At 41.3% G+C, this 26,281-nt stretch overlaps 1 protein-coding gene across 6 annotated transcripts in view; it reads left to right on the top strand.

Moving 5' to 3' along the window:
• Mga (MAX dimerization protein MGA) overlaps positions 1–26,281 on the top strand; it is a 58,948-nt gene that overhangs the window by 13,375 nt on the left and 19,292 nt on the right. For 2 of the 6 annotated variants that reach the window (XM_090318568.1, XM_090318570.1), the window contains exons 8-17: positions 2,026–2,690; positions 3,163–3,508; positions 5,726–5,949; positions 7,545–7,727; positions 8,286–8,346; positions 9,743–10,260; positions 14,571–14,865; positions 17,532–18,155; positions 22,042–22,332; positions 23,220–24,703. In XM_090318568.1, coding sequence (XP_090174694.1) covers positions 2,026–2,690; positions 3,163–3,508; positions 5,726–5,949; positions 7,545–7,727; positions 8,286–8,346; positions 9,743–10,260; positions 14,571–14,865; positions 17,532–18,155; positions 22,042–22,332; positions 23,220–24,703 — 4,691 coding nt within the window. The remainder of the gene's footprint in view (positions 1–2,025; positions 2,691–3,162; positions 3,509–5,725; positions 5,950–7,544; positions 7,728–8,285; positions 8,347–9,742; positions 10,261–14,570; positions 14,866–17,531; positions 18,156–22,041; positions 22,333–23,219; positions 24,704–26,281) is intronic. The other 4 variants (XM_090318573.1, XM_090318572.1, XM_090318571.1 and 1 more) reach the window with 4 other exon arrangements.

The raw sequence follows: 26,281 nt of genomic DNA, 5'->3' as shown, positions 1-26,281 counted from the left end.
TTCTCCCACGGGAGAGGGGAGCAATATGGTGCCTGCCTGCTCCTACACAGGCGAATCCTTGTTTTGTTTTGTTTTTTGCCAGTCCTGGGCTTGAGCTCAGGGCTTGAGCACTGTCCTTGGACTTTCTCAAGGCTAGAGCTCTACCACTTGAGCCTCAGCACCACTTCTGGCTTTTTTTTTTTTTCCCATGTATGTGGTACCGAGGAATGGAACCCAGGTCTTCCTGCATGCCAGGCTTACCGGTAGGCCAGTTTGGCTTACTAGTAGGCCAAACTCACACCCTGAATCCTTGTTTTTTTTGTTGTTGTTGTTTCGTTTTATTTTTGTTTTTCCAGTCCCAAGGCTTGAACTCAGGGCCTGGGCATTGTCTCTTCAGTTTCTCTCCCCCCACTTCTTTTTTCTTTTTTGTGGGTCATGGGGCTTGAACTTGGCCTAGGTACTGCCCCTAAACTCTTTAGATCAAGGCTACGACCCCTACCCCTGGGCCTGGATGCTGTCTGTGATCTTTTCAGCTCAAGGCTACTGCCCTACCCTTGAGCCCAGCCACCCTTCCAGTTTTCTGGAGGTTAATTGGAGATAAGAGTCTGTTCCTTTTGTCTGGGGTCTTTTTGTGCCCAGGCTTTTTGAACCTTGATCCTCAGATCTGTGCCTCCTTAGTAATTAGGATTACAGGTGTGAGCCACTAGCCTGACCTGTCTGAGTTTCTTTTGCTTAAGGCTAGAATTCTATCACAAGAGCCATAGCACCACTTCCACTTTTTCTGGTTTTATGAACCCAGGGCTTCATGCATGCTAGGTAAGCACTCTACCAGTAAGCTACATTCCCAGCCCTGATTTTTTTTTTCTTAACATTCTAAATGTTTTCTAAAACCTATAGCCAATTTTTTTTTTTTTGTTTGGTTGGGCACACTAATCCCAGCTACTTGGTAGTCAGAGATAAAAGTAGCTCATAAAGCTGGGTGCTACTGGCTCATGCCAGTAATCCTAGCTACTCAGGAGGCTGAGATTTGAGAATCATGATTCGAAGCTAGCCTGGGCAGAAGAGTCCTATGAGACTCATTTCTAATTAAAAGTAGAAGTGGCCACTCAAAAAGTAGAAGTGGAGTTGTACCTCAGAGTGGTAGAATGCTAGCCTATAGCAAAAGAGCTTTGACGCTTATAATGTCTAGACTCTATGGTAAAAAAATCTACTATACAATATAAGTAAGTCAGTCCGTATTTTGGAAACACCAGTAGTAGAGTAGGAGTCAAACACAATAAATTATTCTAAGAAACACATGTAAAATTAAAGATGTAAAAACCCAGAATTTAAGCCATGGCTTACAATCTTGTATTATGGATTTTAATGTAATTGCTGTCTGGATTAAAGAATGAATTTTCATGTAATTAGTATTTGTTACTCAGTTTCTTTACTTGGTTTATGTTTTCTGTCTGAGACAGTTAGTTTAGAACTTGTAATTTCTTTCTTTTTTTTTTTTGCCAGTCTTGGGGCTTGAACTCGGGGCCTAAACACTTATCCTTGACCTTTCTCAATGCTAGTGCTCTACCACTTGAGCCACAGTACCACCTCTGGCTTTTTCTGTGTACGTGGTACCAAGAAATCGAACCCAGTTTTTCATGCATGCTAGGCAAGCAGTCCAGTACTAGGCCAAACTCCTGGTCCCCAGAACTTGTAATACCTTGTAGCTTACTTTCCTCATCTTTAGAATATCTTTTCTAGATTGCTTTATTTTGCTTTGTAGTGTTTTGCTGGTGCTGTGTTTTGCACTCAGGATCTTGTATTTGCTAGGCTTGCTTGACTGAAGCCACACTTCTAGCATGACGCTTTGCTAGTTATTTTTGGAAATGTACTCAGACTTTTCTGTCTATGTTGACTTCAAACCATGATCCTATATATATATATAATGAGCCACTATCATCTGGCCTTCTCTTTCGCCTGAACCTTGAGCATGCAAGGCAAGTACTCCTGATCACTGAGTTACACCTACAACACTAAATTGAATATCTGTGTCTTCTTTATTTCTAGGTGGGAATTCAGAAGGTTCACTGAAAAACCGCTCTGCTTTCTGTAGTGATAAGCTAGATGAATACTTGGAAAATGAAGGCAAGCTTATGGAAACAAGCATGGGTTTCTCTTCAAATGCCCCCACGTCTCCTGTGGTATACCAAATGCCTACCAAGAGTACCAGCTATGTACGAACACTTGATAGTGTACTAAAGAAGCAATCTACTATTTCTCCTTCTACCTCTTTCTCTTTGAAGCCTCATTCTGTGCCCACTGCTGCACGAAAGGCAAAGTCTCAAAATAGGCAGACAGCACTCAGTGGCCGAACTAAATCAACTTATAAGTCCATTTTACCCTACCCTGTTTCACCAAAGCAGAAACACTCTCATGCAACTCCAGGAGATAAGACTACCAAAAATCTTTCAAGCACCATCGTGGATAATCAGGCTAATAATTTTGTTGTGCCATCTTTAGATGAAAATGTATTTCCAAGGCAGATTAGTTTAAGACAGGCACAGCAGCAGCAACAGCAACAACAGCAACAGGGAGCTCGCCCTCCAGGCCTGTCTAAATCTCAGGTGAAGCTGATGGACCTGGAAGATTGTGCACTCTGGGAAGGAAAACCAAGGACCTATATCACTGAAGAACGGGCAGATGTTTCTTTGACAACTCTGCTTACTGCCCAAGTAAGTATTCGCTGTTTTTCTTTTCTTTTGATCTCTACTTCCTGAGTAAAGATCTACTATATATATAAAATGGCAACTGGCTATTCTAAAAATCTCAAGCTTAATCCTCTGCCATATGGATGAATATATTTGCTGTTTTTTGTTTTTATTTTTCCCCACCAGTCCTGGAGCTTAAACTCAGGGCCTGTGCAGTGTTGGTGGCTTTCTGAAGGATAATGTTCTACCACTTGAGCTACACTATCACTTCTGGCTTTTTCTGTGTATGTGGTACCAAGATATCCATTTCAGGGCTTTGTGTATGTTAGGCAAGCACTTTACTACTAGGCCACACTCCTGGCCCCCTATTTTTTTTTTTTTAATTCTTATACAATTAGTACTTGCAGAGAAGATAGCTGACTAATATGTGACTATAAGTCATTGGTGGTGATAGAGGATGATTTAGTAAAATTATGACTTTATGCTTTAATTTTAGGCATCTCTTAAAACTAAACCTATCCACACAATCATAAGGAAACGAGCTCCTCCATGCAACAACGACTTTTGTCGTCTGGGTTGTGTATGTTCCAGTCTAGCTTTGGAGAAGCGCCAACCGGCTCACTGCCAGCGACCAGATTGCATGTTTGGCTGCACTTGTTTGAAAAGAAAAGTTGTACTTGTTAAAGGGGGATCCAAAACTAAGCATTTCCAGAGGAAGGCTTCACATCGGGATCCAGTATTTTATGATGCTCTGGGAGAAGAGGCAAAGGAAGGAGGAGTTGGGGTCAGGGAAGAAGAGGACCAATCAAAAGAAAAGAAGAAGAGAAAAAAATTGGAATACAGTGAGTATTAAGAGTTGGTAGATACCTGCCTAGCAAGCTTGGGGATGATTCATATCTAATACTGAAAGTATAGGGGCGGGCTGGAAGAGATGGAAGAGATCCATTAATGTAGTTTTCCTTACCATATAAAAAAGGCATATAAACACCTCAGATTTTTTTTTCCTTTATGCCAGTACTCAGAGGTTTTTTTTTTTTTTGCCAGTACTAGGCTTGAGCTCCGGACCTGAGCACTGTCCTTGGAGTGCATGCTATCCAAGTACTTTACCTCTAGGCCAAACTCCTGGCCAGTACTCACAGTTTTTTGCTCATGTTTGGTCTACCATTTGAACCATTCTCTACTTCCAGCTGTGTTTACTGGTTAGTTGCACATAACATGCCATGATTTTATCTGTACTGAATGCCTGGGCTGGCTCCAACAGTGATCCACAGATCCTAGCCTCAGATTAGCTAAGATTCTCAGGTATGAGCCACTGTTACCTGATATGTAGAAATTGTTATACAGTTGACAAAACCCATTCGTGGTAAAAATTCTGAGCAAACTAGGAATAGAAAGGAGCTTCCTCAATTTAATAAAGAGAATCTTTGATGCACTTTACAATTGGTTATTCTTCCTTGAAAGATTGGAAGTGAGGAAGAATATGTGCTTTCACTACTTACATTTAACATTACACCTGTAGTCACAGTACACTAAAGGCTGAGCCTCGGTTATGAATAACATTGCCAGACACTATCTCAAAAAATACCCATATGTGCACATTTGCAGGTTTAAGCCCAATGTATATTAAGATATGAGAAAGGGGCTGCGAGTTTGGTCTAGTGGTCGAGTGCTTGCCTAGCATGTACGAAGATCCGGGTTGGATTCCTTGGTACTACATAAATGCAAAAAGCCAGAAGTGGTGCTAAGGCTCAAGTGGTAGAGCTCTAGCCTTGAGAAAGCCCAAGGATAGGGCTCAGGACCTGAGTTCAAGCCCCAGAACTGGCAAAGAATGGATATGAGAAAGATATCTAGATTCATAGATAAAAAAAATCCTAGCTGGCATGGTGGCTCACGCCTATAATCTTAGCTGCACAGAAGGCTGAGATCCTCTCTGCTCAGGAGGCTGAGATCTGAGGATCAAGGCTTAAAACCAGCCTGTGCATAAAAGTACCTGAGACTCTTCTCCAGTAATGGGAAGTGGGGCTTGACTCAGGGGTAGGGTGGTAGCCTTGGGCTGAAGAGCTCAGGAACAGGAACAGCGCCCAGGCCCAGGGGTAGGCCATTAAGCTTGAGCTGAAGAACTCAGGGATAATGCCCAGGCCCTGGGGCAGGGAAGTAGCCTTGTGCCTAGGGACAGCCCCATGACCCACCAAAAAAAAAGAAAAAAAATCCTAAAAATGTTTGTAAAAAAGCTAGTGGTCAAGATAAAATAATGACATTAGCTGGGAAGTGGATGGAACTAGAGCAAATCATATTGAGTGAGATAAGCTAAAGAAACAAAAGTGGCCTGGTCTTCTTGATATGTGGATATTAAATCTAAATAATACAAGAGTGATGACTTGAACTCTGGGCTTGGCCCTGTTCCTGGGCTCTTCAGCTCATGGCTAGTGTTAAACCACTTGAGCAACAGTGCCACTTCAAGTTCTGGCTTTTTTTTGGGGGGGGGGTCATGGGGCTCCTTTAACTTGGCCTGGGCGACCCACCCAGCTAATAAAAACTTTTAATAATAGAAAACTAAAAAAAGGTAGTAGAACTATACTTTAGTTGATAAGTTTGCAAGACATATCACCATACAGTATAAAAGAGTAAACAACTGGAAATTGAAGTTAAAAATAGAATTTAAGATAGTAAAAGTGTGGTTCTAGTGGTAGAGTACCAGCTAGCTTAAAAGTAAGTTTGATAGAAGATGCATAGGATACACATACAAATTCTCTCCCTCTCTCTCTCTCTCTCTCTCTCTCTCTCTCTCTCTCTCTCTCTGTGTCTCTCTCTAAGGGTTTTATTCCTAGCTGAGTTTATTCTAGTATATCATACTATCGGGTTGATAGATTCAACAAATTTTTGGTTGATAAATAAATGAACATACATGAGGGCATCTCTCATAGGATATTTTAGGGATCATCTGATTTCAGTAAGTTACTGCCTTTTGTGAGGGAACATACTTTGTTTTGGCATTTCTTCACTACTGAACATCTGTAATCAAAAGCACCTTAAAATTCTTACCCTTTGTTGTTATTAAGCTATTTGTGAAACAGAGCCTGAGCGGCCTGTTCGGCATTACCCATTGTGGGTGAAAGTAGAAGGTGAAGTTGATCCAGAGCCTGTTTATATCCCAACACCTTCTGTCATCGAGCCTATGAAACCATTATTGATGCCTCAGCCAGAAATATTGCCTACTGTAAAAGGCAAATCAGTCACTGGAATTAAACCTGCTCGGGCATATACTCCCAAACCCAATCCTGTGGTAAGTCTGAAGTTTCCTCTTCTTTTTTAAATTGAAATTTCCAAAGGTTATCTGTAAAGATGAGGAATTATAATCAGACCCAGGTTCGTTTCCTCAGTACCACATACATAGAAAAAAGCCGGAAATGGTGCTGAGGTTCAAGTGGCAGAGCTCTAGCCTTGAGAATGTCCAAGGACAGTGCTCAGGCCCTGAGCTCAAGCCCAGGACTGCCCCTCCCCCCCCAAAAAAAAGTACAGGTGAGCCAGGCTCTGTGGCTCATGCTTGTAATTCTAGCTACTCTGGAGGCTGAGATCTGAGGACCGATGTTTAGAACCAGCTAGGGCTCTAAAGTCTATGAGACTTAACTGCAGTTAACCACAAGAAAACTGGAAGTGGCGTTGTGGCTCCAGGGGTAGGGCAGTAGTCTTGAGCAGAAGAGCTCAGGGACAGTGCCCAGGCCCAGAGTTCAAGCCCCACGACTGACCCCCCCCCAAAAAAAAAAAAGTACGGTGAGTAGTAGTATTAGTAGCTAACTCTTCATGAAGCTCACAGGGATTTTTTTTTTTTAATGTGACTTGAATAATCTTTTTAAGATTATTATTAGTGTTGCATGTATTGGTAGAAGCTTTGAAGATATATAGTATGCATATGTATGGATATATATTTTTTGAGGGGATGTCCTGGGGCTTGAACTTGGGGCCTGACCATTGTCCATGGCCTTTCTCAAGGGGTAGTGCTCTATCACATCAGCGACAGTACCACTTCTGACTACTACTACTACTACTACCACTTTTTTTTAAAATTTGTGATTCATGGGGCTTGAACTTGGCCTGGGTCCTGTCCCTGAGCTCTTCAGCCCAAGGCTACCACCCTACCCTTGAGCCAAGCCCCACTTCCCGTTTTCCAGAGGTTAAATGGAGAGAAGAGTCCCAGATCCTTTTATGTCTGGGCTGGGTTTGAACCTTGATCCTCAGATCTTCGCCTTCTGAGTAGCTAGGATTACAGGTGTGAGCTACTGTGCCTGGCTACTTCTGATTTTTTCCTATGTATGTGCTACCAAGAAATCAAACCCAGGGCTTTGTGTATGCTAGACAAACACTCTGCTACTAGGCCATACTCCTCGCCCCTGAAGGGGTATTTTATATACCATAATAGCAGTAAATTTGCAGATTTAAAGTAACTGGATACTGATGCCATGTGATGTGTCAGGACAAATAGTGAAGCTAAAGATTCTCCATGATACATATGACTGTGTGTGGTCTCTGTACTAGTGGTTATCTAAAACTGTTACTGTCCATAAGTAAGTATAAAAAATAAAAGCAACTACCTAAAACTTGTGCAACACGAGGAGTATTAACTTACTAAACAACTTTTTCTTGAAGCAATTATGAAAAGCTGTGCTTTCTGTGAGTTCTAAAATTTCTTGAGAATTAGATCCATTCTGATCACCAAAAGATTCAGCACATAGCAACTGTACTTTTACTGTTTAATTTTAGAGCTGGCATTAAAAAATTTCCGCTATTGTAATGGAAGCAACAATTAAGCATCCTTCATTTGGAGCCTTAAGAAACAATTTCTCACTATTGTTATGAAATGTTATTGTATGAAACTTACAGATTCGGGAAGAGGACAAAGACCCAGTCTATTTATACTTTGAAAGTATGATGACTTGTGCCCGAGTTCGAGTATATGAACGAAAAAAAGAGGAACAGAGACAACCATCCCCATCCCTATCCCCATCTCCATCATTTCATCAACAGAGTTCGTACCAGTCTAGTCCTGAGAACCATAGTACAAAGGTGAATTACTCGTTACATAATTAGCCCTTTAACTTCCAGTTCCCTATTGCTGGTATTAGAATTTGCATTGCTATAAAAAAATTAGTCTTCCCTAGGCTTACATGACGTGTAGATGATTCTCCTCTGCATATTTACTCCAGTGATCTATCCCTCAGGGTTAGTAAACATTGTGTTTGACTTTTTTGATCCTGGAGTAATAAACAGCTGGGTTTAAATTAATTAATCTGTAATTACTACACTTTCTTCATAGGTGAAGTTTTGTCAGTAACCAAAACTTGTCCTCCTAAGCATCAATTATTCTTCCTTTTGTGTTAGAGTATATTATTGTATATTGTAAATTATTATTTTAATAACTCAGTAAGTATGAAAAACATTGTTGGTGCACAAGACTTTTTTCCTCTGGTTGTATAATATGATTCTAATCTCTGAGTATAGATATGAAATTGCTGGTTACATAATCTTGTAATAATACTTCTGTGAGAGATTTAATGCTTGTGTTGTACTATCTATAGTTATTGCATATGTGTTGAAGTATTTCTCTGTTTATCCTGTCTTCAGGAACCTGATTCTGAACAGCAGCCTGTATGTGACTTAGAGGAGGATTCTGATAAATCACAAGGTCAGAATGAAAACTATACTTTGCCATTGGATAATAATTATGTAGATCTGTATTATTTCATGGCAGAAACCCTAATCTCCCAATCCAGGAAATGTTGCCTAACCTTGTTTTCTAATTGCCAACAAAAATTTTGAGATAAGCCTTTCCTTACTATGTTAGTTTAACAGTCATGTTTTCAAAAAGAAAAGAAAATTCAATTTGGGGTAGTATATTATGACATGAGAAATTTAGGAAAGTTGTGTGTGAATTTTTTTTTTTTTTTGGCTTATTCCAAATCTTGCAACATTGCCACCACTATCCATTGAAACATGCCTCATGTGTTTCATACAAAGCAAAGGCAGAAAGAGAACGACATTGCTGCTGATTTATTTAGTAGAGACTACTTCCAGAATTGCTATGATGAGAGGTAGTGAGTGACCTCAACAAAGGAAGTTACCTGTTTGTGTTGTTGTTATGGCCAGTCTGGGGACTTGAACTTGGGGACTGAGCAGTATTTCTTGGGCTTTCTCAAGGCTAGAGCTGTACCACTTGAGCAACTGCACTACTGGCTTTTTCTATGTATGGGGTACCAATGAATCAAATCCTGGTCTTTGTGCATGCTAGGCAAGCACTCTTACCACTGGGCCACACTCCCGGCCCTTTTTTTTTTTTTATTACGCTTTTTAACCCTAGGATTATACACACTACCCATCCCTCCTGATTGGTTAAGGTGAGAGTCTCTTAATTTTTTGCTCAGGATGGCTTCAAATTGAGATCTTCGTAATCTTTGCCTCCTGAGTATCTGGGATTCAGTTAGGTGCCACCACTATGCCTAGTTACTTGTTTGTTTGTTTGTTTTTCCTGTTCCTTAGGTTTGTGTCATTTTCATGTTTCAAGTCAACCAAATGAATCAGCAGTAATCTATATGAAATATGCTTAATGTGGTTTATAGGTCACACTTTGTAAGCTGCTACCTCTATTATATAATATAGTACAGTGTTAAGAGGACTGATTCCCTTTTTTATTTTTTTGCCAGTCCTGGGCTTAAGCTCAGGGCCTGAGCACTGTCCTTGGACTTTCTCAAGGCTAGAGCTCTACCACTTGAGCCTCAGCACCACTAACGGCTTTTTTCTATGTATGTGGTACTGAGGAATCGAACCTGGGTCTTCGTGCATGCCAGGCAAGCACTTTCCACTAGGCTAAACTCCCGGCCTGAGAGTGGATAGTGAAAAGAATTGTCTGGTTCTGTGAGATCTTGCTGTTTTTTTCTTTTGTTTTGTTTTTTAATAACTCCCAAATTAAGAATGTTAAATTACTAGTTAAAGTATAGGAATTGGACTGAGCAAATTTTGGATTATTTTCAAAATTCAGTGCAAAACAGCTATGAAGTAGAATTATCTCTAAATTGTTTTATCAGAAAAGAGCTGGAAGTCTTCCTGCAATGAAGGGGAATCCTCTTCTACTTCTTACGTGCATCAGAGGTCACCTGGTGGTCCTACCAAACTGATAGAGATCATCTCAGACTGCAACTGGGAAGAGGACCGGAGCAAAATTTTAAGCATCTTATCTCAGCACATCAACAACACCATGCCACAGTCACTTAAGGTGGGCAGCTTCATCATTGAGTTGGCTTCTCAGCGAAAGAGCCGGGGTGAGAAGAATCCTCCTGTTTATTCTTCCCGTGTGAAAATTTCTATGCCATCATGTCAAGATCAAGATGATATGGCTGAGAAATCTGGATCAGAGACTCCTGATGGTTCATTGTCCCCTGGGAAAGTGGATGATACCTCTTCTGTGCAGACAGATGCCCTGGATTCAGTGAGGGAGAGATTACATGGAGGCAAAGGTCTGCCTTTTTATGCAGGGCTTTCTCCTGCAGGGAAGCTTGTGGCCTGTAAACGTAAAGCCAGTTCAAGCACATCTGGGCCTATCCAGGTGAGAATTATCTTTAATCTGGGTATAGCACCTTTTTTTATATTTAGGTAACATCTTGGGGTTCTTTGTTTTTTTTTTTCAGAGCCCTTGTGGCCTTACATTATTTGGGTAGTAAAATGATTATCCTTTTTTAACTAAGTCTAGGTTAGATGCATTCATATTCATAAGAAATACAGAGCCTTATTAGCTTACATAGTTTCATCTTTCTAGAAAATTGCTCTTAAATGTTACTGCTCTGGCTCCAGTAATACTTTGGGAACCAAGCAAAGAGAATCAAGGATTTACTGTAGATCTTGATCTTAGTTAGTAGCAAACAACTTTGAGGACAAAACTGTGTTTAGAATGTTAGGGTAGAGGGAAGAGGGAGTGGTTGTTGTCATGTTCTTTGAGGTTTTGCTGTATTTTGTTTTGTTTTTAGTCATGGGGTTTGAGCTCTGGGCCTGGGCACTGTCCCTTAGCCTTTTTGTGCTCAAGGCTAGCACTCTACCATTTGAGCCACAGTGCCACTTCAGTTTTTGAATGGTTAATGGGAGATACGCATGATAGGAATTAAACCTAGGGCCTCACACGTGGTGGATAAGTGCTCTACCATGGAACTACAGCCTAGTCTGGGGGAAAATGTTAATTTAGTAAGTGATTATTAAAATACATATAACTTTTACAAATTGAACTATAGTTCCTTAATATTTTTCCCTTTTAATTTGTGAGATTTGTCTGTATGGCCATTGTTGTGTAACATATCTCTATTCCTTGTTATTAAGTAATTCATACAAGGTATATTAGTAAAGGTACATTGGTATTTAGAAAGTTGTTTGAAAAGGCAAGTTCTGAGTTAAAAAGTAAGTCATAGTGAAAAAAGTTTTCTTCTCTTGCTAGAACATTAAATGCGTATAGACAACTTTTCACCAATTAACGTTTGAAAGAGATAAGAAGAGAGCAGAATAGTGGTATGTACTGTAGTTTGAGCTACGCAGGAGGGCAGAACAGGACAATTGCCTGAGTCAGTTTTAGGCCAGCCTGGGCTAAACAGTATTAGAAAGAAAGAAAACAAAAAAGAAAAGATCTAGGGAGAACTCTACTTGCTTCAGAATCTCATTATAACTGAGTACAACTGAGCCATAAAACCTACGCTATGCAGATGGCCTTGGCTTAGTTTATATGCTTCCCTAAGGTTTACCAAAGGTGCCTGACTTTAACAAAGAACTGGTTCTCACTGTGTTCCCCATCAGTCTCTGGCACATGAAAGGCAATGCAATGTTTCCCGAAAGAGTGCATACATTTTTATCTTTTTGGGGTGTCTGAGAAAATAAGGAATTTCAGAGAAAAGGAATTTAGGTAAACATACATTTTAAAAAAGTATCAAGAATTCTATCAAGAGCTGGGTCATTGTTAAGTGTGTGTGGGGTTTTTTTTGTTGTTGTTGTTTTTTTTTTGCCAGGTCTGGACTTGGGCTCAGGGCCTGAGCACTGTCCTTGGGTTGTTTCAAGGCTAGAGCTCTACCACTTGAGCCACAGCACCACTTCTGGCTTTTTCCTGTGTATGTGATACTGAGGAATTGAACCCAAGTCTTCGTGCATGCTTAGGCAAGCACTCACATTTTTTTGTTTTTGTTTTATTTGTTATGCCAGTCCCAGGGCTTGAACTGAGAGCCTGAGCACTGTCCTGGGGCTTTCTCGAGGCTAGAGCTCTACCACTTGAGCCTTAGGACCACTTCCGGCTTTTTTCTATGTATGTGGTACCAAGGAATCAAACCTGCGTCTTCCTGCATGCTAGGCAAGCACTCTACCACTAGGCCAAGCTCCCAGCCCCTTGCTTTTGTTTTTGCTTTTTGTTGGTTGTGGGGCTTGAACTCAGTGCCTGGACACTCTTCCTGAGCTCTTTAGCTCAAGGCTAGTGCTCTACCTCTGAGCCACAGCACCACTTCCAGTTTTCTGGTGGTTAATTGGAGGTACAAGTCTCATAGACTTTCCTACTCCGATTGGCTTTGAACCCCAGTCCTTAGATCTCAGCCTCCTGAGTAGCTAGGATTACAAACTTGAGCCACCAATACCTGGCTGAACTTGTCACTTGAAAAGAAAAGAAAACCAAAATGGAATGTAACTTGCACAAATAATTAGGTACTAATTAATACAAAAATCTGAAATTTTGAAATGATATAAAATCCAAAAGTTTTTGAGAACTGACATGATACTAGATATAGAAAATTATGTGTCTGACCTTCTGTGATGGGTTGAGATTAAAATGTACTGAAGAAAATTACCTTCATACATTATGTTTATGTTTATATGTATGTGGCTGCATATATGTAACATATATGTATATATAACTATATAGCTTAAAAATCTGTAGTAAAGATTACTTTAGGCAATTTTTTTTTGTGGGGGGGGAGGGCAGGAGTGATACTTGTGGTTTGAACTCAGGACTTCATACTATTGCTTAGCTCTTTCACTCAAGGCCGGCATTCTACTACTTGAGCCACATCTCCACTCTGACTTTTAAAAGCTGGTTACTTGGAGATAAGAATTTTACCAAGATTTCTACGTAGACTGGGTTCGAGAACTTCAGTCCTAAGATCTCAGCCTTCTGAGTAGTTTGAATTGCTGATATAACCCACCAGCCCTTGACAACATACTTTTTTTTTTGTTTTTTTGTTTGTTTGTTTCAAACTTTAGACAGATTTATTCTTTATCTCATTGGAAGTAATTACAATTTTATAAGTAACAAAGAGTAATTGTGTGTTTTTGAACATGCACTGAATTGGTATAACTGTTCTTACTACTTAGTTCTCCTACTTAGAAGTAAATTTCTCTTTTAACACTTTTTTAAAAAATGATACTGGGGTTTGAACTCAAGACCTCTTTGCTTGCTATAAGCAATCTTTTTTTTTTTTGGCTTGGGTGCTCTTCAGCTCAAGCTACTGCCCTACCCCTGGGCCTGGGTGTTGTCCTGAGCTCTTCAGCTCAAGGCTACCACCCTACCCTTGAGCCACAGTGCCACTTCCAGTTTTCTAGTGGTTAATTGGAGCTAAGAGTCTCACGGTCTTTAGTGCCCAGTCTTTAGTGTCTGAGCTGGCTTTGCACAGAAATCCTCAGATCTCATTCTCCTGAGTAGCTAGGATTACAGATATTACCCAACTTGACCCAGCTGCTATAAGCACTCTTACCAACACCCTGACTCTTAAACTCCATTTTTAAATAATGAAATTGGGTTATAGAAAAGATTGTCTTCTGTACAGTCATTCAGCAATATGATCTTGAGGAAATAGACAAGAAACTTGGGAACATTTTTCTTTTTTGAAAACAAAACAAAACAGAAAGCATCTATGTTGTTGCCCAAGATAGGCAACACAGAAAATGTATTTCAGTTGTTGATTTCACTCTTTTGACAGTTTAGGGACTGCCTAGAATTACCTGTTTATGCCAACATTCATTTTGAGCCCATCTTTTGTCTGTGTGAAGACAGTATCTTGTTTTGTGCTGGTCCTAGGGCTTGAACCTCAGGCCTTGGAAGCTGTCCCTAAGCTTTTTGGCTCAAGGCTGATGCTCCGCCATTTGAGCCATAGCTTCACTTACGGCTTTTGGCTGGAGATGAGAGTCTTACAGATTTTTCTGCCCAGGCAGAATCTGAACTGCTACCCTGAATAGCTTGTTTACAGGTATGAGCTGTTGGTACCCAGCTTACGTGTCTGATTTTACCAGAGACATTCTGTGGAATGCATTCACCTGTCTTTGCTGACAATTTATTTCACTGGTATTAATAGTTCCACCAGAATTAACATAAAACAATTGTATGATTCTTTGGGCATGATCATGTGTTTTTTTAAGTTTTTTTTGGGGGGGGCAGTCTTGGGGCTTGAACTCAGGGCTGAGCATTGCCCTTGGGCTTTCTCAAGGCTAGCACTCTACCACTTGAGCCACAGTACCACTCTCAGCTTTTTCTATGCATGTGGTACCAAGGAATTAAACCCAGGGCTTCATGCATGCTAGGCAAGTGTTCTAACACTAGCCCAGACTCTTGGCCCAGTCATGTGTCTTTATATGACTAGGATGCAGAAACGATGGCTTTCTAAGATTCTGTTTCCAAACTGAAATGAGGGAGCTGAGACTAGTTAAAAATATCAGATTATGACATTTTTTCACTTCTCAGGTACTCAGATTATCCTGAGTAGAAAAAGTCCACTTCCTTTTCCCTTTTACATCTGAAAAATAGGCTTTTAAAACCTTGTAAGAGTGAAACCCCTGCAAGGGAGAGGAGTTAAGTTAGCAAGAGAATTTTATCTTTACAGAATTTCTCTTTGCCACTTGTTTCAGGTTAATGGTAAGAGTTACCCGCAGGCTAAGTTGCTATTGGGACAGATGGGGGCATTGCATCCAGCCAATAGGCTAGCTGCTTATATCACAGGCAGGTTGCGACCCTCAGTCCTGGACCTCTCAACCCTCAGTACTGTCATCTCCAAGGTAGCATCCAATGCCAAGGTGGCTGTATCCAGGAAACCACGTACCCTGTTGCCTTCAACGTCCAATTCCAAAATGGCATCCTCTGGCACGGCAGCACATCGCTCTGGGAAGAATCCGAAGGCGTTTGTCCCTGCAAAAAGGCCAATTGGTAAGTTAGAGAGAATATATGGTTTGGAAAGAGCTGCTACTAAGTTTTTTTTGGCCAATGATTACAGGTATAAAGGTTATAAAGTTAGAGAAACAATGAATTTGACGTAAAAACTTATCGATGTCTATCTTGAATATTTTTTACTTTTGTGGTTCTTCTGATGGCCTGTAATACTAAATGAATTGAACTCTGGTTTTGTGATTGTTTTTGAAGCTGGCTATATTAATACAGAAATGACTAAGGATAGCTGGGTGTGGTGGCTCATGCCTGTACTACTCAAGAGACTGAGATCTGAGCATCAAAGTTTAAAGCCAGCCTGGGCACTAAAGAACATGAGACCTTTATCTCCAGTTTACCACTAGAAAACCAGAAGTGGTGCTATGGCTCAAGGGACAGGGTGGTAGCCTTGAGCTGAAGAGCTCAGGGACAGCACCCAGGCCCAGAGTCCAACCCCATGACCGACCAAAAAACAAAAAAGAAATAGGATTTCAGTTTAGTTTTAAAAAGGGAAGATACGTTCTGTAATTTTTTTTTTGGGGGGGGGGGTCAGGCTGGATGCTGGTGGCTCATGCCAGTAATCCTAGCTACTCAGGAGGCTAAGATCTGAGAATTGTGGTTCAAAGCCAACCTGAGAAGGAAGGTTTATGAGACTCTTCTCTACAGTTAACCACCAGAAAACTGGAGTTGTGCTATGGCTTCAAGTGATAGAGTGCTAATCTTGAGTGAAAAAGCTCAGGCACAGCACCCAGGCTCTGGGTTCAAGCCCCATGACTGACAAACTTTTGTTTTGGTGAAACTTGCCATATGAAAACTGGGGTTTTTTACCAACCACATGCGTGCTCATTGAATTGATGAATCCAAGAAACTAGTAAAGGGTAGTGGGGTGGATTAGTATAGACTTGAAATAGAAGATTTTGCCTGGTTGTGGTGGCTCATGCCTCTAATCAAAGCTACTCAGGAGGCTGAGAACTAAGGATTGTGGTTCAAAACCAACCCTGTCAGGAAAGTCTGTGAGACTCTTATTTCTATTTAACTGCCAGAAAACCAGAAGTGACACTGTGGTTCCAAGTGGTTAAGTGCTATTCACTCAAGGACAGCCCCCAGTTCCTGAGTTCACGCCCCACAACCATCCCACATCTCAGCTACCAACAAAATAGAAGGATCTTGTGAAGCATAATTTTCAGAATAGTGAAATGCTCTATAGAACCCTGTTTTGTAACTGAAAAACTTTCTATTGCTTAATGTTTTTGTGCTAGTCTAATAAATTGCCTTCTTGAAGCATTTTTGTTTTAGCCTAGAAAGTATGTATAGTTGGTGTATTGAATTCCTTTTGTTTTTTTTTTTTTAAGTGTGTTTAGGAATGTTAAGTAAAACTACCCATTTGCCTTCATTCTTACTCCTTTAAAAGGAGAATGAAGTGTCCGGCTAAAGGGTAGAGTTGTGTAAAGAGGATAGACCTTATCTGCCTTAAAAGGAACATACTTTTTGCCTCTTTCATTGTGATTTAAACAAATCAGTATAGTCCTACTCTCTTCTGAAAAATACTTTTAGGAATTTGCAGTACTTATTTTATAAAAGGACGACTATAAAGAAGTAGAAGTGCTGAGGTTGAAGGAAATGATGGGAACAGGTTTTAGAGTTAGAATTAGGGCCTGAAAATGTGGTTGAAGTCGTAGGGTACCTACCTAGCAAGCACAAGGCTGAGTTCAAACACCCAACACTGCTAAACTTAAAGCAAAAATATTCTCTCCTTCCAGCTGTTTTAGGAGATCAAAGGGTATTCGGCTGTTTTTTTCTTTTTTAGTGTTTTACCTGAGCTCCTCAGCTCAAGGCTACCACGGTACCCTTGAGCCAAGCCCCACTTCCTATTTTCTAGGGGTTAACTGGAGATAAGAGTCTCATGGTCCTTTTGTGCCCGGGCTGGTTTTGAGCCTTGATGCTCAGATCTCAGCCTCCTGAGTAGGTAGGATTACAGGCATGAGCCACCATACCTGACTTTTTTTTTTTTTTTTAGTATTCTTATACTTTGAATATATTACACAAAAAAATATTGAGTAGGAGTGCTGAATTTTATTTATTTATTGTTGGGGTAATGTCTAGAGGGGTTACAGTTACATTCATCAGGTAGTGGGTACATTACTTCTCGCACATTGATCCTCTTCTGATGTTTTTGCCCCTGTTTACTCCCCCCCCCCAATAATTTTGTATTTAATTTTCTTTTTTTCTGGTCCTGGGGCTTCAACTCAAGTCTGGGCACTGTCCCTCATCCTCTTTATGCTCAAAGCTAGCACTCTACCCCTTGAGCCACAGCTCCACATCAGGCCTTGTCTGATTAGTGTATAGGAGACAAAAGTCTTAACAGACTTTCCTGCCTGGGCTGGCTTTGAACCTCAATCCTCAGATCTCAGCCTTGAATGACTAAGATTATAGGCATGAGCCACCAGTGGCTGGCCAGGAGTATTGAATTTTAATCCCTTTCTCCTTAGAGGTTGAGGGTTTGCTTTGGGTTGAGGGAAATAAGATTTTTGTGGGCAGAAATTGGTAAGAAATACTGTGAAAGAGAAATTGACCATGTAAAAAGTGGTTAATGTCTATACTGTAAGCACAGTCATTAGAAGGGTAAAATAGAGATCTGAGATTTTTAACCTGCAAATTTTTATTTGCAGCGGCTCGACCCTCTCCTGGTGGTGTGTTCACACAGTTTGTGATGAGTAAAGTTGGAGCCTTGCAGCAGAAGATACCTGGGGTTAGCACACCTCAACCTCTGACAGGGCCACAGAAGTTTAGTATCAGACCTTCTCCAGTAATGGTTGTCACACCTGTGGTGTCTTCTGAGCCTGTTCAGGTGTGCAGTCCTGTGACTGCAACTGTCACTACTACCACCCCTCAAGTTCTTGTAGAAAATGTTACTGCTGTGACGTCTATGACAGCTGTTTCTGATGTGGGAGCTAAAGAAACTACTTACTCTTCTGGTGCCACCAGTGCTGGGGCTGTTGAGATCTCTGACACTACCAACATTCCTGTAACATCTTCCCAGCCTACAGCCACTGTGAACCTTGTCAAAACTACTGGGATCACTACTCCTGTAGCTTCCGTGGCTGTTACTAAATCTTTGATAGCATCTCCTCCAACCATAACTCTTCCTGTTGCTTCCACTGCCTCCACCTCCATAGTTATGGTGACCACAGCTACATCTTCCTCCGTGGTGACCACACCAACTTCATCTCTGGGCACTGTTCCCATTATTCTCTCAGGAATTAATGGGAGTCCACCAGTGAGCCAGAGACCAGGTAAGGCTGAGTTGTTACCATTTGCTATCCTGAACAGTTAATTTTGTATGTGTGTGTGTGGGCGTGCGTGGGCACACGTGCCCACACACACGCACACACACACACAGAAGTAACAAGGTATTTATGTTGTAATTTGATAATATTCCTCAAAACGTTTGCATTTTGCAAAATGAAACTCTAAATTTTAGGCAAGTAATTGCAACACAAGAAACTGATTCTTTGTTAGATGATCTGACAGTGTTTAGTGGAGATGGCGCTGTTCCTGAGGAAATAGTAAAGCACTCAAAAACATTATAGAGATACTGGCTGAAGAACTCTGAAGTAATGAAAATGGGAATGTAGCCCTGAGCCATTAGAATAGCTACAAAAGTGGAAACAGGAAGTGTGACTTGCTTTGTGTGGTAAGCCAGGGTGAACGTCTCTAAGGAGGGAACTTGTGTAGGTGTTACTTTGGAGGAAATATATGTATGCATGACTCATTAAAAATGAAAATAAAAGCTGGGTGCTGGTGGCTTACCCCTGTAATCCTAGCTACTCAGGAGGCTGAGATCTGAGGATCTCAGTTCAAAGCCAGCCTGGGCACTAAAGACCTTGAGACTCTTATCCCCAATTAATCAGTAAAAAATGGGAAGTGGCACGGTGACTCAAGGGGTAGGGTGGTAGCCTTGAGCTGAAGAGCTAACTCAGGGATAACACCCAGGCTCAGGGGTAGGACTGTAGCTTTGAGCTGACGAGCTTAGGGACAGCTTCTAGGCCCAGAGTTCAAGCCCCATGACTGATCACAAAAAGGAAGAGAAAAGTGTTGGTGAGACTCTTATCTCCAATTAACCACCAGAAAACCAGAAGATGCTGTGGTTCAAAGTAGTATTCTATTTACTTTGAGCAAAATCACTCAGGGACAATGCCCAGACTTTTGAGTTTAAGGTCCATGAATTGCAGAAAAAAGAGTAAATGAGGAAGCGGCATTGTGACTGAAGTAGTACAGTGCTTGATCAAAAAAGCTTAGGGACAGTGCCCAGGCCCAGAGTGTAGTCCCCAGGATCGGCTAAAACAGACAAAATACATACTTTGGGCAGGGAATGTGGCTTAGAAGTGGAGTGCTTGCCTAACATGCTTGAAGCCTTGGGTTCATTTCCTCAGCGCCTCTTAAACAGAAAAGGCCAGAAGTGGTGCTCTGGCTCAAGTTGTAGAGTGCTTAACCTTGGAACAAAAGAAGCCCAGGAACAGTATCCCAGGCCCTGAGTTTAGAAAAGATGATGCGGCTTTTCTGCCTGTGCTGCAGCCAGGCTAAGAGCTTTATTTTCTCTTGCTAAGGATTCAAATATTTTTCTAACTCCACTTAACTAGCAAAAATCATTTATGAGTTGCCGTTGATTTGCCTTATCTAATTATTGTGCATGAACTGATTGAAATAGAAATATTAAGACATACTTCATTGTTGATGTCCATGGCTTGTTAAATTAGATAAATGTATAAGTTTTCTTTTGGGTTCAAGGGTGAGAACTATTTTATCCCAACATCCATTTGAATGCTTATAAATGTCAATTGAGGTCTTATAAAATTTTCATATATATGGTATATGGTACATGTGTGTCTGTCCTGTCACAAACCCAAATGAATTTTTGTTTGTTTTTGGTTGGTCGTGGTGCTTGAACTCAGGGCCTGGGCGCTGTCCCTGAGCTCTTCAGCTTGCCTAACTACTCAAATGATTTTGAGGTCAAATAGTTATCACTTCTGGAGCCTTTGGCTACAAATTTTTATATCCAGTTGTACCTAGGTGTAAAGTAAATTGTTTGATCCATCCAAAGCATATGCAGCAAAAGTAAAATACTGAACCTGAGTGTCAGTGGCTTATGCTTGTAATGTTGACTGAGATCTGAGAATTGTGGTTGAAACCAGTCTTGTCAGAAAAGTTAGTGCGACTCTTATCTCTGATTAACCTCCTGAAAAGCTATAAGTGGTTTTGAGCTGTGGCTCAAGTGATAGAATGCCGCTCTTGAGTGAAAAAGCTAAGGAACAGTACCCAGGCCCTGAATCAAGCCCCACTACTGGCACCAAAATAAGAAAAAGGGGAGGGGTTAAAAGACTGAAAGATTTCAAGGAAGATGACTACTCAAACAGCAATTCTGTTTGCTTATTATTTTCCTTATTAAATAATTCTGCATTCAATAACACATCCTGACTCTCAGTCTTTTGGGAAATAAGATTGAAACAATTAAATTTGCTTTTTTTATATAATTTTTTATTGTAATTAGTAAAAGGGTTACATGATATTTGCCAGATAGAAGGTGCATTAATTCACATACATTGATACCCTTTCACATGTCTTGGTACCCATCACCCTCCCCCCCCCCACAACCCACCCCCTAAATTTGCTTTTATTATGACATGAATATGTCATTTGCGGAAGGCCTTTATACTTATCACTATACCACCAGTGCCTCATTAACATATAGGTTGTGATTGAGGTTATGGTGAAACTGCTTTGATTTCCTGTTGAATTTCAAAATTATTCAGTATATTTTAACATCATTATGGGTTCTAAATCGTATGGATTTCAACCTTTCTCTCTCACTGTCTTTATTTTTTATTGTTGGTCGTGGGACTTAACCTCTGGACCTAGGCACTGTCCCTGAGCTTTTTTAGCTCAAGGCTACTGCTCTACCACTTGAGTCACAGAGCCACTTCCAGTTTTCTGGTTATAAATTGGAGATAGCAGTTTTACAGACTTGCTTGCCCGGGCTGGTTTTGTACCATGATCCTCAGATCTATTTCTGAATAGCTAGGATTATAGGTATGAGCCACCACCCCCTGGCTGACTTGTATTTATTATTATTATTATTTTCTAGTCTTGGGGCTTGAGTTCTCTCCCTCAGCTTCTTTTTGCTCAAAGTTAGCACTTTACCACTTGAACCAAAGCACCACTTCTGGCTTTTTTTCTGAGTAGTTTATTAGATAAGAGTCTCGTGGACTTGGGGCCAGGAGTTTGGCCTACTGGTAGAGAGCTTGCCTAGCATGCACAAAGGCATGGGTTGAATTCCTTGGTACCACATACATGGAAAAAGCTGGAAATGGTGCTGTGGCTCGAGCAGTAAAGCACCAGCCTTGAAATCCCAAGGACCGTGCTTAGGCCCTTGTCTCTTCTACGGCTAAACTTTATTTTCTTGCTGCTGCTTCTTTTTTTATTTTTATTTTTTTTTGCCAGTCCTGGGGCTTGAACTCAGGGCCTGGACACTGTCCTTGGGACACTTTTTGCTCAAGGCTAGCATTCTGCCACTTGAGCTACAACACCACTCCTAGCCTTTTCTGAGTATGTGGCACCGACAAATCGAACCCAAGGCTTTGTGCATGCTAGGCGAGTACTCTATCATTAGGCTATGCTCTCAGGCCCTATTTTCTTGCTTCTTTAGTGTTAATAGCATATCATTTAGAGGCTAACATGTATTTTTGTTCAGTTCTTGGCTATTGATGTTTTCTTTATTTTTTATATTTAGTTAGTTTTAAGGCTTGAACTAGCCCTCTGACTTTCAGCCATGGTTGCAGTTTCAGTTTTCTGATGCTTAGTTGTAGTCTGGTCGACTTTTCCTATCTGGGCTAGTTTTGAACTGTGATTCTCAGATCTCAACCTTCTTAACAGATAGGCTTACAGGCATAAGCCACCAACTCCTGACAGTCTTTTTTACTGTTCTTAATATAAAGATTTACAATAGCTGGTCAGATATTTGGGTTTAAAATTTTCTTGGCCATAAAACTATTTACAAAAGGACAGGTTCCATCAACTTCATAATAAGTTAGAAGCTACTTTATTGTCCAAACTTACATCAGATTTCCTTTATATGTGTTAAATGTGAATTCTCATAGTTTGTTTTCATTTTCTGTGTTTCAGAAAATACAACTCAAATTCCAGTGGCTAATCCACAGGTCTCTCCTAACCCAGTGAAACGCACTGGTCCTCGGCTATTGTTGATCCCAGTGCAGCAAGGCTCTCCGAACCTTAGACCTGCCCCAAGCCCTCAACTTCAGGGACAACGGATGGTCTTACAGCCTGTTAGGAGTCCAAGTGGAATGAACCTATTCAGGCACCCCAATGGGCAAATTGTCCAACTCCTTCCTTTGCATCAGATTCGAGGCTCTAACACCCAGCCCAGCTTACAACCAGTCATGTTTCGGAACCCAGGTATAAAGTCCATCTTTCTAATTAGATTTTCTTTTTTTTTTTTTAACTTTATTTTTCTTTCATTTTTATTCCTTAAATAGATTTTCTTTTTTTTTTTTTTTTGCCAGTCCTGGCTTGAGCTCAGGGCCTGAGCACTGTCCTTGGACTTTCTCAAGGCTAGAGCTCTACCGCTTGAGCCTCAGCACCATTTCTGGCTTTTTCTATGTATGTGGTATGGAGGAATTGAACCCAGGTCTTCGTGCATACTAGGCAAGCACTTTTAACGACTAGGCCAAACTCCCGGCCCCTTTAATTAGATTTTTTTTTGTTAAAGCAGTTGGCTGTGTAGCATATTGGTTCACAGACTTTAACAGTCACTTGTCAAGCTGAGCATGGTGGCTCACACCTATAATCCTAGCTACTCAGGAGGCTGAGATCTGAGGATTGAGGGTCAAAGCTAGCCCAGGCACTAAAGAACGTCAGACACTTATTTCCAATTAGTCACTAGAAAGGGGGAAGTGGGGCTGTGGCCTTGAGCTGGAGAGCTCAGAGCTCAGGCCCAGAGTTCAAGCCCCATGACCAACCCCCCCCCCCCCCCCAAAAAAAAAAAAATCACTTGGCAACCTGGAGTTTGGCTTAGTGGTAGAGTGCTTGCCTAGTATGCATGAAGACCCAGGTTCGATTCCTTGGTACCATATACATAGAAAAAAGCTGTAAGTGTGGTGTGGCTCAAATGGTAGAGCTCTAGCCTTTGAGCGAACGTGACCAAGGACAGTGCCTAGGCCCTGAATTCAAGCCTCAGGACTGGCAAAAAGAAAATTTAAAAAGTCACTTACCCCAAAACAACAGCATACCTTGGAAGTCTTAATGTTGCCATTGATGACTAAAATTTTTCTTTTTCTCACCAGGGTCAATAATGGGAATTCGGTTACCAGCTCCTTCCAAACCGTCTGAGGCTCCACCATCCTCTGCTTCATCTTCTGCTTTCTCTGTCATGAGTCCTGTTATTCAGGCTGTTGGATCTTCTCCATCAGTGAACGTTATCACTCAGGCCCCATCATTGATTTCCTCTGGACCGGGCTTTGTCTCTCAGGCTGGTACATTGACCTTGAGGATTTCTCCTCCTGAACCACAAAGCTTTGCAAATAAAACAGGCTCTGAAACCAAATCAGGAGGGCAGCCTGTTGGTACAGCCAGTCTTATTCCCCTCCAATCTGGTAGTTTTGCCTTGTTGCAGCTGCCAGGACAAAAGCCTGTTCCTAACTCTGTCCTTCAGCATGTTACTTCCCTTCAGATAAAGAAGGAATCTCAGAATGCAGATGAGAAAAGTGAAATAGACTCTATAAAGCAGGAATCTCAGCAGGCACTGCATCTAAAAGGAGAAGCTGTAGACCCTGAGGTTAATACAATTAAGCAAAACTCAGGAACTCTTACCTCAGAAGAAACCCCGAATCATTCTTTGGAAGAAGGGAGTGATCACTTGGATGAGAAGTCTCTAACAGAAGATGATTCTGCAACTGTCAAACCTTCTGACCATTCCTGTATTACTGAATTCCACATAGGTAAAGACTGTGTAGATAATCATGAAGAATGTGGGATGAGAGGTAATGATTCCAAAGAAAATCAGAGTGCTCTAAAAGCTAAGATTATTTGTGAAAATACCAGTAATACAACAGCGCAACATATAAGTAAAATACAGCTTCAGAAACGTGGTGATGTGACAGTGCAACAGCAAAAAAAATTGGACAACCCAGAGGAAAAGCCAAGTGGGTATCTTGTCATCTCTAAGGAAGAAAGTAAACTGGAATTACCAGGTACCAAAGTTACTGAACTGCAGTCTGAGCAGCTGGGGACCAAGAAGGAGTGTGGAAATTCTCTGGGTAAGGACAGTATTAGGGAGAGATGGCGCAAACATCTGAAGGGCCCTTTTACCCGGAAATGTGTTGGAGCATCTCAAGAATGTAAAGAAGAGGCCAGCAAGCAGTTAATTAGAGAAACAGAGCTATGTCAAGAAAATTCAGACATGGTTCAAGAAGAACGGGATATCTTTGATGTACTTGGGGAAAGTGGAACTGCTGAGAATAACAGAGTTTTAAAAACTGACTGTGATTCTTGGAGTAGGATTTCTAGTCCTACAGCCTTCTCTGTTCCTAGGGGAGCTACAAAAGGAAGCAGAGGGAATGGACATTTTCAGGATCCTTTACTACTGACAGGAGAACGAATACAACCTCCACAAGAAAAGGGTGGGAAGACCAATGCTGACTTCACTGTTTTGAATATGGAAGAGGAGGATGAGGAAGATGAGAATGAGAAAACCGATGATTCTATTGATGACATTGTGGATGTTGTTTCTGGCTACCAGAGTGAGGAGGTTGATGATGTAGCAAAGGTGGTGAGCCCATTTTTGTTGTGACTGAAACCTCGGGGACTTAAATGATTTGTTAGAGACATTAGATTTGCCAGAAGATCACTAAGACCTCACACATATGTTTGGATTTCTAGAATTAGATGATTAGTCAAGATTAGTGACTGTAGTTTTTAGGATTTATCATAGGCCACATTCTTTTGAGGGCTTGTCTGTTGCTATATGGTGAGAGTGGATATGGTGAGAGTGGCTTGAACCTTTATGGCAAGTTGTCCTGAAACCACTATGCCTGTTTGATGGTTGTAGTTTGTGACCTTTCCTCTGGGAACTGATTGTATATTATCTGGTAGGGTTAAAAAGAAACAGAATGGATAAGTGACCTGAGAACTAAGACAACCCAGGGGTTTTTTGTCTTCCATTTTTTGTGGGGGTTGGGCGCAGTACTAGGATTTGGAACTCATGTTGGCTAGGCTAGTGCTCCGCTACTTGATTCTCATCTCCAGCTCTGGAAGAGAACCTGTTTACCTTTATTTAGAGAAAAGTTTTTGGGGTCAGAGACAGGGATCAGTTGGTAGAGTTCTTGCCAGTGAGCAAAAGCAGTTTTATGCCGGGTGCGATGGCTTACACCTGTAATCCTAGCTACTCAGGAGGCTGAGATCCGAGGATTTCAGATCAAAGCTAGCCCAGGCACTAAAGACCATGAGACTCTTACCTCCAGTTAACCACTAGAAAAAATGGAAGTGGTGTTGCTCAAGGGATAGGGTGGTAGCCTTGAGCTAAAGAGCTCAGGGATAGCGCCCAGGCCTAGAGTTCAAGTCCCACAACCCCTGCCCCCCCCCCAAAAAAAAAAGAAATAGAGAAGTTTTACTTTTAGGAAAAAAACTGGAAAATACTATTTATTTACATATTTGTGGGTGTGGATGTGCGCCAAGTCCTGGGGCTTGAATTCGGAGACTGGGTGCTGTCCCTGTGCTTTAGTGCTGAAGGCTAGCACTCAGCACTTGAGCTACAGCCCTACTTTTATTTTTGGTGGGTCATGGGGCTTGAACTCTGCCTGGGCGTTGAGCTCTTCAGCCCTACCCCTGGAACCACAGCCCCACTTCCCGTTTTCTAGTGGTTAATAGGAGGTAGGAGTCTCACATTCTTTAATGCCTGGGCTGGCTTTGAACCGCGATCCTCAGATCTCAGCCTTCTGAGTAGTTAGGATTACAGGTGTGAGTTACTGCACCCGACTGACTTCTAGGTGTTCAGTGACAAAGTGGAGACGAGTCTCATGGCCTTTTCTGACTGGGTTGTCCTTGAACTGTGATCCTCAGATCTCAGCCTCCTAAGTAATTAGGATTACAAGTGTGAGCCACCAGTACCTGATTCACTGTATAATTCTTATGTTTTTTAAATTACTGTTGCTAGAATTTTCATTTATTGAGCTTCAATCATTGTATTTTGTAACGTGACCTTTATTGTTTAAAAATTTTGTTAAGTACCTGAGACTTAGATATTATAGAGATAAAAAATTAGACAAACTTGGGGCCAGGAGCATGGCCTAGTGGTAGAGTGCTTGCCTAGCATGGATGAAGCCCTGGGTTTGATTCCTTGGTACTACAT

This window comes from Megascapheus bottae, chromosome 25 (assembly GCF_031878675.1).
Source record: "Megascapheus bottae isolate mThoBot1 chromosome 25, mThoBot2.hap1, whole genome shotgun sequence".
NCBI lineage: Eukaryota > Metazoa > Chordata > Mammalia > Rodentia > Geomyidae > Megascapheus > Megascapheus bottae.
The sequence above is the reverse complement of the archived record's forward strand: the minus strand, read 5'-3'. Positions and strand labels throughout refer to the sequence as shown.